At 40.8% G+C, this 18,958-nt stretch overlaps 1 protein-coding gene across 2 annotated transcripts in view; it reads right to left on the bottom strand.

Moving 5' to 3' along the window:
* CDH11 (cadherin 11) overlaps positions 1-18,958 on the bottom strand; it is a 235,955-nt gene that overhangs the window by 21,054 nt on the left and 195,943 nt on the right. For both annotated transcript variants that reach the window (XM_030204494.1, XM_030204495.1), the window contains exons 4-10: positions 18,309-18,428; positions 16,941-17,108; positions 10,794-10,981; positions 5,472-5,725; positions 3,028-3,164; positions 2,768-2,889; positions 684-801 (exon numbers count right to left, since the gene is read on the bottom strand). In XM_030204494.1, coding sequence (XP_030060354.1) covers positions 684-801; positions 2,768-2,889; positions 3,028-3,164; positions 5,472-5,725; positions 10,794-10,981; positions 16,941-17,108; positions 18,309-18,428 — 1,107 coding nt within the window. The remainder of the gene's footprint in view (positions 1-683; positions 802-2,767; positions 2,890-3,027; positions 3,165-5,471; positions 5,726-10,793; positions 10,982-16,940; positions 17,109-18,308; positions 18,429-18,958) is intronic.

The following is an 18,958-nucleotide window of genomic DNA, read 5'->3' as shown; positions in this document are numbered from 1 at the left end:
ATTGTCCAGGCCTTCATCTTCAGAAATGCCAACTTTATCAAGTGGAACAATTATGGTATAAACACCATTCATCTAGTAATCTAGCTACCTTTTGATTGCAATTGAAAACCTACAATAGGCATGTAAAATTAAGATGGGAGAGTTAGAATATATTGCACTAAATGAAAATATAGAAATAATAGGCACCTCTGAGACTGCCTCAACTTTGACTGGTTAGTACTGGGGCAGTCCAGGGAAAGAGCTAAGGTGAAACAAGAAGTTATTCAGTTATAGCCAATATTTGTCAGTCCAAACTCATCCAGATAACTATCTGAGTACTGGCTCTGAATACCAGTGGCATCCAAATAACTTCCAGCAGATATTCTGTAGTGGTATCCAGGTATGGCCCAGCACTACCTGTGGCAGCCAGTGTTTTGATAAATGATGATTGGCATGAGCTAGATATCATCTGGCATATAATAACATTACCCCCTATTTCATGTTAGCAGATGTATGCTAAAACTAAACAAAGAATGACTGAAATGTAAAAAAAAAATCTCTCTCTCTCTCTCTCTCTATATATATATAGAGAGAGAGAGAGAGATATTTTTAAAATTCCCCTTTCAGATTCCCCAAAACTATTATGAAATAATCACTACATTTTAAAAAGGTTTTTCTTTCATCAGTTATCAGTTCATACAAACCTCTGTTGTCTCTGATTGTAAAATTTGGATTGCGAGCAGTCTCAGCGGGTAAAGTGAAGATAAATCTCGGTCCATTGGCTGAATCATCCTTATCTATAGCACTAATTGTCATAAATGGCTGTAAAAGAAAGATGCTTTATAAGTAAGGGTAATCATGCCTGTTTTTAAATCAGTTATGTCATATTGAACCTATTTGTACATTGTGTATCCTTCAGAACGACACTCTTACTTAGTAAAATAGAATACAATTTAAACAGTCTAACACAGGCTTGTCCAAGGCCAGTCCTTCAGGACTGCAAACAGATATCCTTAATGAATATACATGACAGAGATTTGCATAAACAGAACCAAACAAGAAAAAAACCCTCTGCAGAATATACAAGGAAACCAAAGAGCGGTGGGGGGGGGGGGGGGGGGGGGCAAAAATGAAGACATGAGCTACAGGTCAAATATGAAGACTTTATTTTGATTGACCTAACACAGCTGTGTTTCAGCCCAAAGCCTACATCAGGGATCCTTGTCTGTATCTAGAATATAAAGCACCTTCAGTGTCCAGATAACAAATAATCAAAGATATCTCAGGGGGGCAATTTCTCCAAATGCGCATGCCATGACAGGAGTAAATCTCACTCCTAAGTCAGGGTATGTGAAGTATTTTATTTCTTTATTTGTAGCATTTGTATCCCACATTTTCCCACCGAATTGCAGGCTCAATGTGGCTTACATTTGCCGTAATGGCGGTTGCCATTTCCGGGTAACAGAATTACATAAGGCATTGCATTAAGGTGCATACATACAAGGTAAAGAAGAATACATTATGGTATTGCATATTGGTTCCTGAGTGATAGATTGGATTGTAACATACATTAGGTCATCGACTATAGAGAGACCATAATCGACAAAAGGATTAAAGTGGTAGTGCTTGATCATTATTAACAAAGAGGTTATTCATTCAAGTAATAAAGAGTTCAGTTTTCCAGTTTATGTGCAATCTTATTCTTTAGTATTGAGGGTGGATGTTATTGGTATGCCTTCTTGAACAGTTCAGTTTTCAGTAACCTTCGGAAGATAGTTAGGTCTTGCGTTGTTTTTATGGCCTTCGGTAGTGCGTTCCATAGTTGTGTGCAGATGTAGGAGAAACTGGTTGCTTATGTAGATTTATATTTTAGCCCTTTACAGTTGGGGTAGTGGAGATTGAGGAATGGGCGTGCTGATCTTTTTGCGTTCCTAGTAGGCAGGTCTATAAGGTCTGACACATAGGCCGGGGCTTCCCCGTGAACGATTTTGTGGACCTGGGTGCAAACTTTAAACGCAATTCGTTCTTTTAAGGTATGAGCTCAGTCTCTCAAATTTACTTCTGACACTCACTGTAGTAGTTGCATTGTGCCAAAGAGAGCTTCATTCTGGAGTTCATAAGATGTAACATGTATAGGCAACTTATCCAGATGTTGGAAATTCTTTTTGATCAAGCCAAAACGATGGGAAATATTTCTGTATCTTTCTGCCACATTTTCTTGGTCTAAGGCACACAGCCGTCGGCTCTGCTGGTCCCCTGCCTTCTCTGACATCATCTTCCTGTGCTGAGGCAGGGGACCGGCAGAGCTGTCAGCCGTGTACCTACTCCATGCACCCCTTTGCTGCCTGCATCCAGGGCAGATCGCCCCCACCGCCCCATTCTTAGTACGCTAGAGCCTCCAGTGTATGTAATTATTTTTCAAGGATATTCATTAGCAATATCCTGAAATATTTCAGGTACTGGTTATGAATATGCATGATATGCATGACCACTACCTCCAGCATATCAATTGTTTCCTATGGATATTCATTAGCAATAACCTTAAAATTTGTCCCGTTTAAAGCTCTCAAGGGTTGAACGTGGATAAACCTGATATAACGTGTCTAAGCATAATTAGACACATTAGGTCAAGGCTTGCTCAAATTCAGTCCTCAGGAGCCACAGACAGGCAAGATTTTTAGGATTTTGCTAATGAATATGCATGAGGGAAGTTCAAGTATAGTTAAACTGTGATACAAATTCAATTAATGCTTTGTTTAGTATTACATGTGTTTGAAATACAGCACACCTCATTATTTGGGAGATTTTCACAGACAATCCCTTCTTTTATTGGTCCTAATTCTGGAGCATTATCATTCATATCAAGGACTTTGATTGCAACTGGAACTCTGGATTCATGAAGTCGATTGTCTGCAAAAACAAAACAACAAGATCCCACAAAACAATTTAAGTATATAGGACCTTCAGGTGATCTTCAGTTGAGGACCTCACATATAGCACAGTAAGGATATAAGGATAATACATTTAGATTGTAAATGGAATACTTACGAATTTCATTTGCAATCACGGAAATGTTGTGCCAGACAGCCTCTTCTCTGTCCAGGGCTTTTGTGGTTTTAATGACACCATCTTCTGGATTGATACTGAAAAATCTGTCAAGGTCGGTGTGTCGATCGATTAAATACCTAAGGAGGACAAGTGTAGTAATTAGACAAGTGAGTTATTAACCAGTCTGATGCTTAAGTGTTTGCTAAATATTAAAGATTAATTTTAAGGCAGCTTCCCAGTAGCGTGCATGATAAAAAGGGACTGCTAATGGAATTTATCAAATAATGTTCACATGGAAATTTATTTTCATCACTTCTTAATGTCTACGCATAGGAAACATTTTGCCAGAAGGAAATGCAAAAGAAGCCATACATTAAAAACTGCAGACAAGTCAATGAAAAAATTCTTACACTATGTGCAATAACTCTAGGTATACAATATTTATTATAGCCATTTGCCTTCTGAATATTTATAACAAGGATATCCTCATTTTCAGGTTACTAGAACCCACAGATCTCTCAGCCACTTATGCATTTGACCACTTGCCATAATAGTTTTCATGTATTTAATTATTTAACTATAGATTGCTCTACAGCTATTTTAATCATTCAAGAGCTTCTATTGTGATTTAAATCAATATCTTTCTTTGTAGCAAACTACAAATATGAGCAACATTTAAGTAATAATAGCAGGGATGAATACCACCAAATGTCCTAGTAGTGGAGTAGAGTGGAGAGCCTAATCCAGCTCAGTAATTTAAGTTACTAGTTCACAACGCTATCATGGAGGAACCATGAAATGCAAGCACAATGAAATTGCATACACAGATACATACATACATTGGGACTTCATTATATATAAATATAATTTATACATATTCATTTTAGGTACCCTGAAACCAGTGGTGTGCTAGTAAAGTTTAACAATGGGCTCTCGCTCCGGGTGTAGCCAGCCCTGCAATTTGTTTGGGGGGTGGACTGAAGGGGCAACGCATTTCTCTCCCATACAGGCGCATTAAGCATACCTTTACTGGCAGGGATGACGAGCCCTTTCAACTAAAAAAAATGGACTTCCACCACTCCCCGCTACTTGTTTCTGGGTCTGAGCAACCTGCTCGGATTTGCCGTGTATGCTCAAAGCATATGCGAGAATTCCGGCATGCTGTTCAGAGCTGGAAACAACCAGTGCAGAGTGATGGCAGTCTATTTATTTGGTTGGTGAGGTTCAGCATCCCCACCAGCGGGAGTTCAGGAGGCCTGAACCCAAATTTTGCGAGCCAGTTGTTAAAGTAGCAACTGGGGGCCCACTTTAACAACCAGCTCCCAAAATTCTTAAAAGTTAACAAACAGCTCTCGCAAGCCGGTGTGAGCTTCCTCCAGCACATCACTGCCTGAAACCCTGACTTTTAGGTGTTCTTGTATGACAGGGCTGAGAACTGCTGATCTGAGCCATTGCAGAGCAACAATCAAACATGCTTCAGATTCCTTTGGTGGTGGTGCCAAGCATACTGTTTGGAATATTTTCTCTCCACATGAATGTGGAAACTGTGTTACCTGTATATGAATCTAGTATTAAACAATGGTACTAAAGATAAAGAATTTAGAGAAAAAGTGCCTTAGGGGTCCTTTTACTATGGTGCATTGAAAAATGGCCTGTGGTAGTGTAGACGCATGTTTTGGGCGCGTGCAGAATTATTTTTCAGCACTCCTACAAAAAATGTATTTTTTAATATTTTTCCCGAAAATGGGCGTGCAACAAAATGAAAATTGCCGCGCGTCCATTTTGGGTCTGAGATCCTACCGCCAGCCATTGACCTAGTGGTAAAGTCTCACGCAGTAACCAGGTGGTAATGACCTACATGTGTCAAATGCCACTTGGCAGGCATCAGATATGCACATCCAAAAATATTATTTTTTGAATGCGCATACCGGATGCATGCCAAAAATGAAATTACCGCAACAGCCACGCAGTAGCCAGGCGGTAACTCCATTTTAGCATGCATTGAGCATGCATAGATGCTTACAGGGCTAAGCCTCTACATGCGACCAACACACACCAAAAAGAAGTTACTGCCCGGCTACCGCATGGCTGTTGCGGTAATTTCATTTTTGGCACACATCCGATATACGTGTCAGAAAAATAATGTTTTCAAACGTGCTTATTGGACATGCGCCAAGTGGCATTTGAAGTGCGTAGGTCATTACTGCCCAGTTACTGCATGAGACTTTACCGCTACGTCAATGGCTAAAAATTTAAAAAAGGCATTTTTTGTAGGTGCGCTGAAAAATAATTCTGCGGGTGCCCAAAACACACATTTACACTATCGTATGGCCATTTTTCAGTGCACCTTAGTAAAAGGACCCCTTAGTAAAAGATATTCATACCAGTGCATGCTAAATTATAAAATATAATTCTATGTAAATGACAATTTGGTATCAGCTTACCTTATAGGACTGTTAGCTACATCTGTGTCTTTGGCATGAACTCGACCAACAACAGTACCAGCTGTTGTATTCTCATGCACTTCCATTACATAAAAAGGTTCTAAGAATACAGGTGGTTCATCAGCATCTTCCACTGAAATTTTCACAGTTGCAGTGTCCTTAAATGGTCCTCTGCTGATAAAACGGGGATCAAGATGTCCATTGGCTGCCTCAACCTTCATACTATACAACTTTTTGGTCTCATAGTCCAAGTGCTAAGAGAAACAAGAATTAAGTAACATTAGAGATAAAAATGCAACAATTAATGAACATGAGAAGAACATGATCTAATATATAATGACTTTGTAGGAAATCTGTGTCCTTTTAGGCAAACTTCCAGCCTTAACCCCCCCCCCCTCTTAATCTCCCCTAGATCGCAACCCCCTCCCCCTAAGAATTTTTTTTTTTAATTCTTTTATTTATCAATTTCAATTTTTTCACAAGCATTTAAATCTTGAATAGGCAAAGTAGTACATATTAATAATATAAACATAATATATTAAAGCAAAAATTGTATCACTTGTATTAGACCACCATAAGGTGGGGGGTTAAGCAGTTACTCAGGAGATGAGATTCGAATTAAGAGAACAATACAACAAAATCACTAATAGAAAGGCTTAGCCAAATGAAACCAGTTTTTACATTATGTCTCTTTAGATCTATTACTTAAGGCAAATTATACCTGTTAGTCACAACATGTATTAAATTATCTTTTTCTGAACAATGAACTGTTTTAAATGTTCAGGATTTAAGAAAACGTATTTAACCCCAAGATATTTGATGTTGCATTTACAGGGGTAATTCAGGTTGAAGGAGGCTCCTAGAGCCAATGTTGCAGATCGAAGTGCCAAAAACTCTTTTCTCCTGGCTTGCGTCTGTTTTGTGACATCTGGAAATACCCAAATTTTGCTCCCATGAAATGGGGTTTGTAAGTTTCTCAGCGCAATTTTCCTAACATTTTCCAAATCCTGATGAAAAATAAATGATACCAGAAGAGTTTGGCGCTCAGTTAACTCTGTCAAGGAAGATTCCAATAGTTCTGATATATTAAGTTCTTTTCCCTCCTGTTGAATATCACATTCTTTTTCCTTCACTTTTTTCATTGGAAGATAATATATTTTATTCAGCGGAGGTATATTATCTTCTGAGAATTTCAAATTTTCTATTAGATATCTTTTAAAAATTTCATGTGGTGAGTAGATTGGAGTCTTGGGGAAATTCAAAAAGCGTAGGTTTAATTTCCTGTTAAAATTCTCAAAATATTCCAATCTCCCATGTATCAAAGTATTATCTTGTATTAATTTTACAGTGGTTTCCTTCAGCTTAATATTTTCTTCAGATAAATGGTTTATCTTATCTGCAACATCATTTTTCATGGTAGTAAAGGAAGAAGTCAAAGTCTGAACATTTACTACTAAAGATTCTATCTTACTTGTTGATGCCAAAACAGTCTGGAGCGTCCCCCATATTGCCTCAAGTGTTACCGGCGCAGCTTGAGCCTCCGATGGAAGAAGGACCTCGGGAGAGGTTTCAGCTATAGGGCCCAGATGAGATACCAGTCCTCCACTTTCGTGGGTCCGTGATTCACCTCTAGAGCTGATCTCTGCCGGTTGCGGCGGAGGAGAACGCGTTGGGGGGGACAACGATATGTCCTGTCCCTGGAGTATGGCTTCTCCTTGCGCACATTGCTCAGCGGGAGCTCCCAACGCCTGACTGGTTCTCGCGAGAAATCCTTCGATTGTTTGCTGGGTTGGTGTCGATGTAAGAACCGGCTGGGCTCCCGTTCTAACAAAAGCCTTTCTCTTAGTATGAGGCATCGTGGCAAACAGGTAAGAAGTAAAGCGTTGTTTAAAACAACAATAAACAATTGAGAAAGGCTTAACTCCAGCAAAATTCCTCGAGGTAGTTCGCGTTAGAGTATTATGGCCGCCATCTTGCTCCGCCCCCTCCCCCTAAGAATTTGATCTTTAAATTCAACAATCAAGATCAAAATCCTATAATAATTCAGCATACGCTGATGGTTCTGAATTTGTGGGGCTGTCATGAACTATTGATTGTATATATAGCTGCTCTTTGCTGGTTGGGTCAGCTCTGTACATATACTCATAAATGCCAATATTCCAGTTACACACTATTCTAAAAAATGGTGCCTAAATGTGATGGCATGAAATTTGAAGGTCGGTGCACAGATGGGTGGAGTCTAGGTAGAGCTTGGACAGGGCACACAGTTGTGCACACAAATTACTGAATACTATTGATGGATTTTTTAGCAATCTATGTACAAAGATTTATACCAATGCTATGGCTGGCATAAGTGGTCATTCCTAAATTATATGTACACTAGTAAAAAAGCCCCGTTTCTGATGCAAATGAAACGGGGGCTAGCAAGGTTTTCTTCAGAGTGTGCATGTGGGAGTGTCCCTGCCCTCTGCCCTCTCTCCCTCCCCCCTCCGAGTCCAGTCCTTCAGTGTTAAGTTTCCTGCTGTGCTGTGTTTGTGTTACAGAGAGAGTGAGGGCATCTCTCTCCTCCCCCCTCTGAGTCCTTCACTGTTACAGAGAGAGGGATTTCCTGTTGTACTGTTTTCCTTCACTCATGGGGAAACCGGATATCTCTGGCGCTTCACACTTCCGGCTTCACACTTCATAGAACGTTGGGGTTGCCTTTTATATATATAGATATGTTAACTAGTGCTCTATTTTCCTTTGTAGAAGGTACCAGTTAGTCACCCCTTTACAGAATTGTTCTCTTAATGCCTAACATTTTCTGGAATGTCTCGGTATTTTTAGAATCATAAGAACATAAGAATTGCCATACTGGGACAGACCAATGGTCCCAGTATCCTGTCTCCAGCAGTGACCAATCCATATCACAAGTATCTGGCAGAAACCCAAATAGAAGCAACATTCCATGCTATCAATCCCAGAGCAAGCAAGTTCCTCCAGGAACTTGTCCAAACCTTTTTTAAACCCAGATACTCTAACTGGTGTTACCATATCATTTCAGCAACGAGATCCAGAGCTTAACTAGTCTTCGTGTGAAAACATATTTCCTCCTATTTCTTTTAAAAGTATTTCCACCTAATTTCATTGAGTGTACCCTGGTCTTTGTACTTTTTGATAGAGTGAAAAATCAATTCACTTTTATCCATTCTATACCACTCAGGATTTTATAGACCTCAATCATATCCCCCTCTGCTCTCTTTTTTTATAAGCTGAAGAGCCCTAATTTCTTTAGCCTTTCTTGATATGGGAGGAGTTCCATCATTTTGGTTGCTCGTTTTAAAACTTTTCTAATTCTGCTATTTCTTTTTTTGATCCACTTTATCATTGCGATATAATTTGTACCCTGATAACGTGGAGGGGCATAATCGAAAGGGACGCCCATGTTTTTCTGAGGACGTCCTCACAGGACGTCCCTGTGAAGGTGCAGGGAAACCCGTATTATCGAAACAAGATGGACGTCCATCTTTCGTTTCGATAATACGGTCGGGGACGCCCAAATCTGGAAATTTAGGTCGACTTTAGAGATGGTGGTCCTTAGACTTGGTCGTTTCTGATTTTCGGCGATAATGGAAACTGAGGATGCCCATCTCAAAAATGACCAAATCCAAGCCCTTTGGTCATGGTAGGAGCCAGCATTCGTAGTGCACTGGTCCCCCTCACATGCCAAGACACCAACCAGGCACCCTAGGGGCACTGCAGTGGACTTCACAAGTTGCTCCCAGGTGCATAGCTCCCTTACCATGTGTGCTGAGCCCCCCAAAACCCACTACCCACAACTGTACACCACTACCATAGCTCTTATGGGTGAAGGGGGGCACTTAGGTGTGGGTACAGTGGGTTTCTGGTGGGTTTTGGAGGGCTCACATTTACTACCACAAGTGTAACAGGTAGGGGAGGATGGGCCTGGGTCTGCCTGTCTGAAGTACACTGCACCCACTAAAACTGCTCCAGGGATCTGCATACTGATGCGATGGACCTGAGTATGATATTTGAGGCTGGCAAAAAAATATTTTAAAAAAATTTTGAGGGTGGGAGGGGGTTAGTGACCACTGGGGGAGGTGATCCCCAATTCCCTCCGGTGGTCACCTGGTCAGTTCGGGCACCTTTTTGTGGCTTGGTCGTAACAAAAAAAGGACCAAGTAAAGTCTCGAAGTGCTCATCAGGGACGCCCTTCTTTTTTCGATTATGGGTTGAGGACGCCCATGTGTTAGGCACACCCAAGTCCCACCTTCGCCATGCCTCCAACACGCCCCCGGGAACTTTGGTCGTCCCCACGACAGAAAGAAGTTGGGGACGCCAAAATCGGCTTTTCATTATGCCAATTTGGGCGACCCTGTGAGGACACCCATCTTGTGATTTGTGTCAAAAGATGGATGTCCTTCTCTTTCAAAAATAAGCCTGATAGTGTCCCATTGATTGTCCTCCTTCATCCAGGTCTCTGAGATGCCTATTATAACTACCTCTTCATTTAGTGCTATATACTCTAACTCTCCCATCTTATTTTTTAGGATTCAAGCATTGTATATAGACACTTCAAATCATGTTTTTTCCTTCCATCTACAATCTTCTTTAAAGTTGATGGAGGTAATTTGCATCCTTTACTCTGTTCTCCCATTAAACACTCCTGGCTTTCTTTTCAACATTATTGAAAACTCTCTATTGGGATTCCATAAAGATCATGCTTCAAAAGTATCCTTCAGGGATACTCCACACCAAACTGTCAGATTTTCCACGCATTTTAGTTTCAAAGATGCTTTATCTCCTTTTTAAATGTTAGTGTCCGCAGAATATTTTATATTTCTGTACCTGAGAGCAAGTATAAATGTTTGTGAGTTCTTTCTGAAGAGGTAATTTTATGCATCTAAGTTCCTTTTATTAAAAAAAAACGCATAACTTACACGCATATCTGCCTCACAACCAGGTGATCTTCTATAAAATTACTCTAGCCACTATTCAAAATGATTTCACTGGCTGGAAATAGCTGCTGACAGGTTAAATCACTTGTTTGCAGCTATCTGGTCATTTTCAGTGTCATTGGTTATTTTTGTTGAGAATGGCCGGCTAGCGCTCAATTCAAAAGCGGCGAACTTATGGGCATTCCAGGGACAGGGTCAGGTTAAGTGCCGGAAAGGGCCTGGCATTGAATATTCAGCTATAATGCCAACAAAATGTTCACCACTGCCGACTGAATATTGAGGGGACTGTCTTTGCAGGCAGGTCAGTTACCTAGGTGTATGGCTTTGAAAACTGTCTATCGTCTTCCAAAGTCACTGTATTTACCTTCTTCAGTTTAACAACACCTTCCTGAGTCTGGTAATCTATTGTGATTTCAAACATTTCTGCACCATCCCCATCAAGAATTCGGTAAGATACTAAGCCATTCTCTCCAATATCTGGGTCTTTAGCTTTCAGTCGACCAACTTCTTCCCCTGGTACTGCTGCTTCAGACACCGACATTGGATATGCACCTAGATGAGAAATATCACATAAAGTGTTTATTCAAGGCTATAAAATGGAGCTCCATACTGCTGGAATAGTCTTACTTTTGCAATGTTACAATATATGCACAGGAAAGCAAATCCACTGGACTTTCAAATACATTATAAAATAATATTGAGGAGACATACAGCACTAAATACAGTTACTTCATCAGTATAACACTGTTCACCTTGACCCATCATAAAACAAACTGAGGTATTCTTTGTAAGTTATGCATAAGATAACGGTCCTGTGAGGAAGACCATAGGATGCTGCCACTTCCCTTTAAGGATAATCCCTCACAGTGTCAGAGCCACCTTAAACCTATAGCCCCATCCAAAGGGGAAAGTGACACGAGAGGTGTGGAGCCAGGAGGGCATGGTCCAGGAAGTATAAAAGCCTGGGCACAGCTAGGTTAAGGAGGCCTAGAGGAAAGCAATGACACCCAACTGCATTTGCCTCCATTACCTACATTTGAACTTCAGCGGCTATAGTTAGGAAGGCCAAGTTTAACTTGGAACCTTGCAACTTTGGATTTTTGACTAAGTAACTGCCATAGATTACATTGCTAACTCATGGGAACCAGGCCAGAGACAAGTAAAGTGTGCTGCTATGCTGAGAGATAATAATGCATAGTACAGCAAAAAGAGGAAGCAAAGTACAAACAATAGTCCAACAAGCAAAAATAAAGTACCAGGAGCCCCAAAAACAGGGACACAGTTCCTTTAATCATACACCTTGATAAAATAATCTTCAAAAACGAAAAACATCACCGCACATATTAACAACCAACGTGCAGTGCCACCCATACCAAAGGAAAAAATAAATAATCGTAATTAAAGAGTTGTTTCCCTTTGTTCCTGTTGTTGCTTCATTCGGTTTCTTGCTGGTTCAGCCCTGCATCAATGTTTGACAGATGAGCTGACAGCCGCCTGGATCAGCTGGGGCGGTTTTGATTGACTGCCGATGACGCATGCGTGGGCGTCTGGTATTTAATATATGCCATTTTTTGAGGCACAGTTTGCAGCTTTCATTGAGGTGGCTGGTTCCTCTTTAATTACGATTATTTATTTTTTTCTTTGGTATAGGTGGCACTGCACGCTGGTTGTTGATGTGAGCGGTGATATATTTAGTTTTTTTGATTGCTTTGTTGGTTTCCCTACAGCGCTACTGTTGAGCAGCAAACTGCATTCAGGATTTTGGTGTCCTCTATCCCCTGAAGAAGCCCCACGGTAAAACGGGTCCGTCGGGTCTGGATGCCTGCCTGGGATGTTGTATGCAGTCAAGCTCAGTCAGCTAAGTTGAATTTACAACATTTTGATTGTAGCAAGGTGGTGGATAATGTTTATTTCTCAATCAAATGTTATTTTTGTACACTGAAGCAAATAACAAAAACAAGATAAATTTAAAGTGTTACCACAATACGTGCAGGTTGGATCGGGTTTTTTCTGACTGATGATTAAAGAAAAGAACTATGACCATTAAGTTTTGAATTTTCCAGCTGTATTGCTGGGGACCACAACTTTCTGAGGTCTTTTCCCCCGTTTTTCCATTTTTTACCCATACAGATATCAGGCTCGCTGTTCTTGACATTTGTTGTGTATACATAGGCTTTAAGCGAGCTTCCCCTTAGCTTTTGTTACTTATATAGTAGTGATGCCAAATACACATGTATATTGCCGCTAAATCTAACATAATGTTGCATACATGTATATCCTGCATCCAGAGTTGTTCTTTTCTTTCTCATGTATGTGTATACAATGATCCACTTCTTGTCACATATATGTATATCTTCAAGTTTTGTCAGCAGGCATTTGAGTCCAGCACTTAGGGGCCCTTTTACTAAAGGGTTGGCGAGCAACAACAGGCTTGCAACGTGCCAATCCAGAACTACCGCCGGGCTACCTCTGGAGCCCGGTTGTGGTTCCCACCCCCAGGGTGTGCACCAATTCCAGTCTACAAAAATATTTTCTATTTTTTTTAGTGCTGGTGCTTACCCGGCGGTAACCGTGCTACCCAGTTACCAGCAGGTTAGCGTGAGAGCCCTTACCGCCAACTCAATGGGTGGTGGCAAGTTCCCCCCCCCCCCCAAGTGGCCACACGACAAGTGGTTCACTTACCGCACAACCATTTCTTTTGGATAAATAAAGACGACCTTTTACCCGCTGTGGTAAAAGGCCTCAACATGCATCAAAAACACATACTGACGCTATCACAGGAGCCTTTTTACCATAGCTTTATAAAAGGACCCCTTAGCTTGGTGTAGCATTCTGATACTCTGGTGGTTTTATGACATATGTGTTTAGTTTGTTTTAGGTTTCTGATATTTTAAATTTGCATTTGTTACTTTTGAGTTTGTAAAACACCTTGATGAATTTTGAATGCAAAGGGTGCTCAGTTACAAAATTATTTTGTAAAAGGTTGGACACTCTCTGAGCCTTTTACACAGGTAAAGTTGCATATTCATTTCTCTACTCAAATCACCTAAAGTTGTATTCTTTGACGTTCCTAATTTATAATAGAGGAAAAGTAAATTTCCAAATTTTAATGCAATTGCTTTGTAACACAGTATTGATTCTTTTAAGATGTCCCTGGGAGAATCAGGCCACGTGTTAGTGGCCCAATGCTACAGGAGAAGGAAAAAAACACCAGCTCAAAGCTGGTGTTATTGTTCCATACATAATGCAGCTTGCAAAGTTCAACACAAGCTGTATTATTCAGTTTGTATAATAATTAGGTGTTTTGCATATATTTACATATTTTGCATGTCATTATGTAGCAAGTGTTACAGTAAACTAACATTATGATAACAAGATAACACATTATCTTGCCATATAATATGTGCCTTAAGAAGTAAATATCATGCATCATTCCATTAACTACCACCCTAAAATGTACTTCACATAATGCAGGATTTAGAAAAAAACTGTATACATTTTTTGAATATGCTTCAGGTTTTCTTTAGTGCTGTGCATGGCAAAAAAAAAAAAAAAAAAAATCAATTTGTACTTATTTAAAACAAACTGCTCCTGATTTTCAAGCATTTTTTCATATTCCATTCAACCTATTCAATCCTCACCCACCCCCTTTTACAAAACCACGCTAGTGGCTGCCAGTATGGTAATTCCAACAACAACAACCCATACACATAAGAACTTCAAAATGTAAGCAATGAATTGTACATGCATTAATTCACTGGTATATGCACGTATTTCATTTAATTTAATATGGTAATTTATTTGGCTACTTAACTGACAAAGCTGAAGGTGGTTTACAATAAAAATGTATCTGAATTACCATTTTCACCAAAAACAAAAAATACTTGCAATAAAATTTCTGACATCAGTGCACTTAAAACAAGTATTTATGAAAGAACCAAGTTTTAAAGCATGTCTAAAAGTAAAATAATTTCTTAAGTCCACTGGTAAGGCATTCCAGGCTATAGGACCTCTACCTAAAATGATCCGATTTTCATGCAGTTTTTAAATGAATCAAATATGTGCTAACCAATGCACACCCCTAGTTTTCTTCAGAAAAAGTTATAGAAACCCTTGAAATCTTTTTAAGTTGTTAAATTAGTAATTACTACTGTTTTGAAGAAGTTTTCACTGCTCTATCATAATCACCAACATCTACAGCTATAGGAAAAGGTGGACTGAGCATGCTCAGACCGTGATGTCACTGCAATACAAAGGCAAGATGTCAATCATCATACTGTCTCCTATGTTTCAATTAAACATTCCTCTTCTGTGCAGTTACCCCCAGATTCTATATATGGTGACTAAAGTTGCACGAACAAATTTGGCAGTGTGACCAAATTGTTTAACAAGCCAGTCAGCAACAATAATTGGCCAGTAATGAGCAATTATCAGCACTAATCGAACTACTTAGAATTTACGCATGCAACTTTCAAAGCGTATTATGTAAAGTGGTAAATGTAAATTCTAATGTGTGGATCTCAAAAGGGGGTGTGGCTATGGGAAGGGCATGAGGGGGTCATGGGCATTCCTGGAAACTACATGCGTTGTTATAGAATACACCTGATCCATGCCTAAGTTAGGCACAGACACCTATACCAGATTTTAGCTGGCATAAATGGTTGCCCTAAGTTTAGTCACAAGTCCAGGCACTATGCATATTCTATAAACCGCAAGTTATAGAATAGCGCTAAGCAAGGGTTTTTGCCATGACATTTTTTCAGTGCAGTATATTGTAAGGAGGTTGGAGGGTCTAAGCAGCTCAGGAGGAGGTATGGGGCCAGACTACATTCCCCACAAGGCCCTGAGAGAAGGGATCGGGGTGGTAGGTCCCAAAACCCGGTATGGCCCCCACGTGGAAGGGAGGGGGGGAAAATGACTGGAAAGAGCAGTTGCTATGGCAGGCGAGGGCCAGAAGGGGGAGCAGGGATGACAAAGCTCAATACCCTTGGGTTAGAAATCAGTACAAGATTCCTTCCACCTGGGAGGGGGAGGAGGTCTCCAACCAACAGCCCAGCAGAGAAGGAGAGTTAATGGAGTGCTTGGAGGAAGGAGAGGCTGGAGAGACCAACACACCAGGTTTGGAGGAGCCAGTTGACATGGACTGTAATTGTACTTTGGGGCAGAGTTGCAGGGACTGAAGGCAGTGGGTGGTCACAGGAGTCAATTAGCTGTGTTGTGGGTGGTGTACTGCCATTCTGCAACCACCCAAGCGGAAAGACTTTTAAAACTGAAACCCAGGCTATTGAACGGGTGGGGGGAGAACTTGGATTTAAAGGGAAGTTTTTTCTTGTTGCTTTATTTTGGAAACTGAATGGGATTTTAACCCCTTGAACTGAGATTTTGTGGAGGAGCAGAAATAAACTGTTTGGAACTAAAAGCTGTGTTGTCTGGAAGGACTTTGTTTGTGGACTGCTGAAGGGAGCCTACCACCCCTGAAGGTTTGCTACCCTGATTACAGATATTACAATATAGAATGTAGTCCTTAGTGCCAGGCATAACGGGGCAGATTCAGTAAATGGCACACAAATTTAGGTACAGGGATGATGCGCGCTATGCGTGAATTCTATAAAGGCACTTTTGCATGCACCTATCTTTATAGAATACCAGCTGTAGTCATTTATGCCTGCTAAATGCTGGTATAATTGCTCACACTTAACTACTGTCAGTTAGGTGCAGTAATAGAAGTATTCTATAACTCTACGCCTAAATCCTTGGAATGCCCATGACCTGCTCATGTCCTTCCCTTGTGTTGCCCTCTTTGGAGTTGTGCATGAGAGAAGTTACAGAATAGGAGCGTAAGTTGGTTACATGCACAACTGCTAATTAGTGCCAATTTGTGCTTGTTAACACCAGTTAATAGTATTTACTTCCAATTATGTGCCAATTAACTGAATATGTTGAATGCATAACTGGCTCAACACTATTTATAGATGGGTCCTTTTACTAAGGTGCGCTAACAGATTTAGCACACGCTAAAGGTTAAGACACCCATAGGATTATAATGGGCAAGCTAACCATTAGCACACCTTAATAAAAGGGAAATGGGACTTGATATACCGCCTTTCTGCAACTACATTCAAAGCAGTTTACATATATTCAGGTACTTATTTTGTACCAGGGGCAATGGAGTGTTAAGTGACTTGCCCAGAGTCACAAGGAGTTGCAGTGGGAATTGAACTTAGTTCCCCAGGATCAAACACTACTGCACTAACTACTAGGCTACTTCTCCACACAAAGGACCCCAGAATTTGGGGAATGTGTTCCTATCCGGTCATGCACAATCCTATGATGTATGAATGCCTACATATAGCATTCATATACAAATAATCAGGCCCCTATGATATGCAATATCACAGGGATCAGTCACATCTTTTGATTATCAGAACTAATAGTTTCTATGAATGCCATCAAAACTGAAATGTGATCAATCCTTTCGGAAATACCTTGACTGAAAGTTCTTTATACTTACTTTGTGGAAACTTTGGTGGATTGTCATTGACATCAGTAAGTGTAATTGTTACTTTGGTGGTTCCTGAGAGACCTCCCATATGTCCTCCCATGTCCTTTGCTTGTATCACCACATGGTATTCCTCCTTTGCTTCTCTATCCATATTAGGAAGGGCAGTTCTAATAATTCCTGTTAGTAGAAGAAAAAAATTGAATTACATACGAGTTTGAATTGCAGTAGATACATAGACAACACCTATGCCATGTATAGTGATGAGCTACTCTCCTGCTTATAATCGAAATAGAAAAACGCCTATATTGTGACCCAAATCTGGAGATAGACGTTTATCTCACAAAAACGAATAAAGTGGTATAATCGAAAGCCGAATTTGGACGTTTTCAACTGCACTCCGTCGCGGATGCGGACAAAGTTGATGGGGGCGTGTCGAAGGCGTGGTGAAGCCGGAACTGGGGCGTGGTTATCGGCCGATCAGAGATGGGCGCCTTTCGCCGATAATGGAAAAAAAATATGCGTTTGTAGCGAGAATTTAGGGCACTTTTCCTGGACCCTGTTTTTCCACGAATAAGGCCCCAATAAGTGCCCTAAATGACCAAATGACCACTGGAGGGAATCGGGGATGACCTCCCCTGACTCCCCCAGTGGTCACAAACCCCCTCCCACCACAAAATATGCCGTTTCACAACTTTTTATTTTCACCCTCAAATGTCATACCCACCTCCCTGGCAGCAGTATGCAGGTCACTGGAGCAGTTATTAGGGGGTGCAGTGGACTTCAGGCAGGTGGACCCAGGCCCATCCCCCCCCCACACCTGTTACACTTGTGCTGGTAAATGGGAGCCCTCCAAACCGCCCCCCCAAACCCACTGTACCCACATGTAGGTGCCCCCCTTCACCCCTTAGGGCTATAGTAATGGTGTAGACTTGTGGGCAGTGGGTTTTGAGGGGGATTTGGGGGGCTCAACACACAAGGGAAGGGTGCTATGCACCTGGGAGCTCTTTTACCTTTCTTTTTGTTTTTGTAGAAGTGCCCCCTAGGGTGCCCGGTTGGTGTCCTGGCATGTGAGGGGGACCAGTGCACTACGAATCCTGGCCCCTCCCACGAATAAATGTCTTGGAGTTATTCGTTTTTGAGCTGGGCGCTTTCATTTTCCGTTATTGCTGAAAAACAAAAACGTCCACCTCACAAATTGTCGAATAAAACATGGACGTCTATTTTTTGCGAAAATACAGTTCGGTCCGCCCCTTCACGGACCTGTTCTCGGAGATAAACGTCCATGGAGATAGACGTTTCCGTTCGATTATGCCCCTTCTTGTGTCCTCATTGCATTTTCAAGTTATAAGTATCCAAAGTTATAAACCTTTTTTTCACCTGTTTGTGATTCAACTGAGAAGTATGGTTGGCCTTCAAGAATACTGTAAACCAGTTTCGCACTGTTCCCATATGTCGGATCATCTGCATCTGAGGCTGTTACCTGGATTACGGATGTGCCTAAGGGAAAAAAAAAACCCAAACACAATAAATATGACACAGAGCATCCCTAAGACGATGATTGTTTGAAAAATAGTGTCGATAGCCCCAGCACATGCAAACTGACATTTTAACAAGATACTGTAGGTGGCATAGGATTCCGTGTCAGCAGGAAGCTATTATTTCTATGGAAAACAATAACTTTAAGAGTCTTGGTAAAAACATGATCCACTGTGACACCCTGTCGCAAAACCTTATCCAGCTGTAATTCGTGTTTGTTGCTACTGCATGTAATAATGGATTTCATTTCATAAAATATAAGGGTTGGTATTGTTTTTTTTCTTACAAAACAAGTAGAATACTGATCCATGTAGGCTCAAATTTCTTTGGTGCTTGCTTCATATCTAAGCAGAATTAAGTTTAGTGTAAACAGTGCCTGAAGTCATCAATCATTTTGTTGGTATCCCCATCACAGTTACTCCCATGTTGTGCCTCCAAACAGTATCTACACACATCCACCCATCATGTCATGTCATGTTTGCCTGAGGAAT

This window comes from Microcaecilia unicolor, chromosome 5, assembly GCF_901765095.1.
Source record: "Microcaecilia unicolor chromosome 5, aMicUni1.1, whole genome shotgun sequence".
NCBI lineage: Eukaryota > Metazoa > Chordata > Amphibia > Gymnophiona > Siphonopidae > Microcaecilia > Microcaecilia unicolor.
Note: the sequence above shows the minus strand (reverse complement) of the source record. Positions and strands in the feature narration are given on the sequence as shown.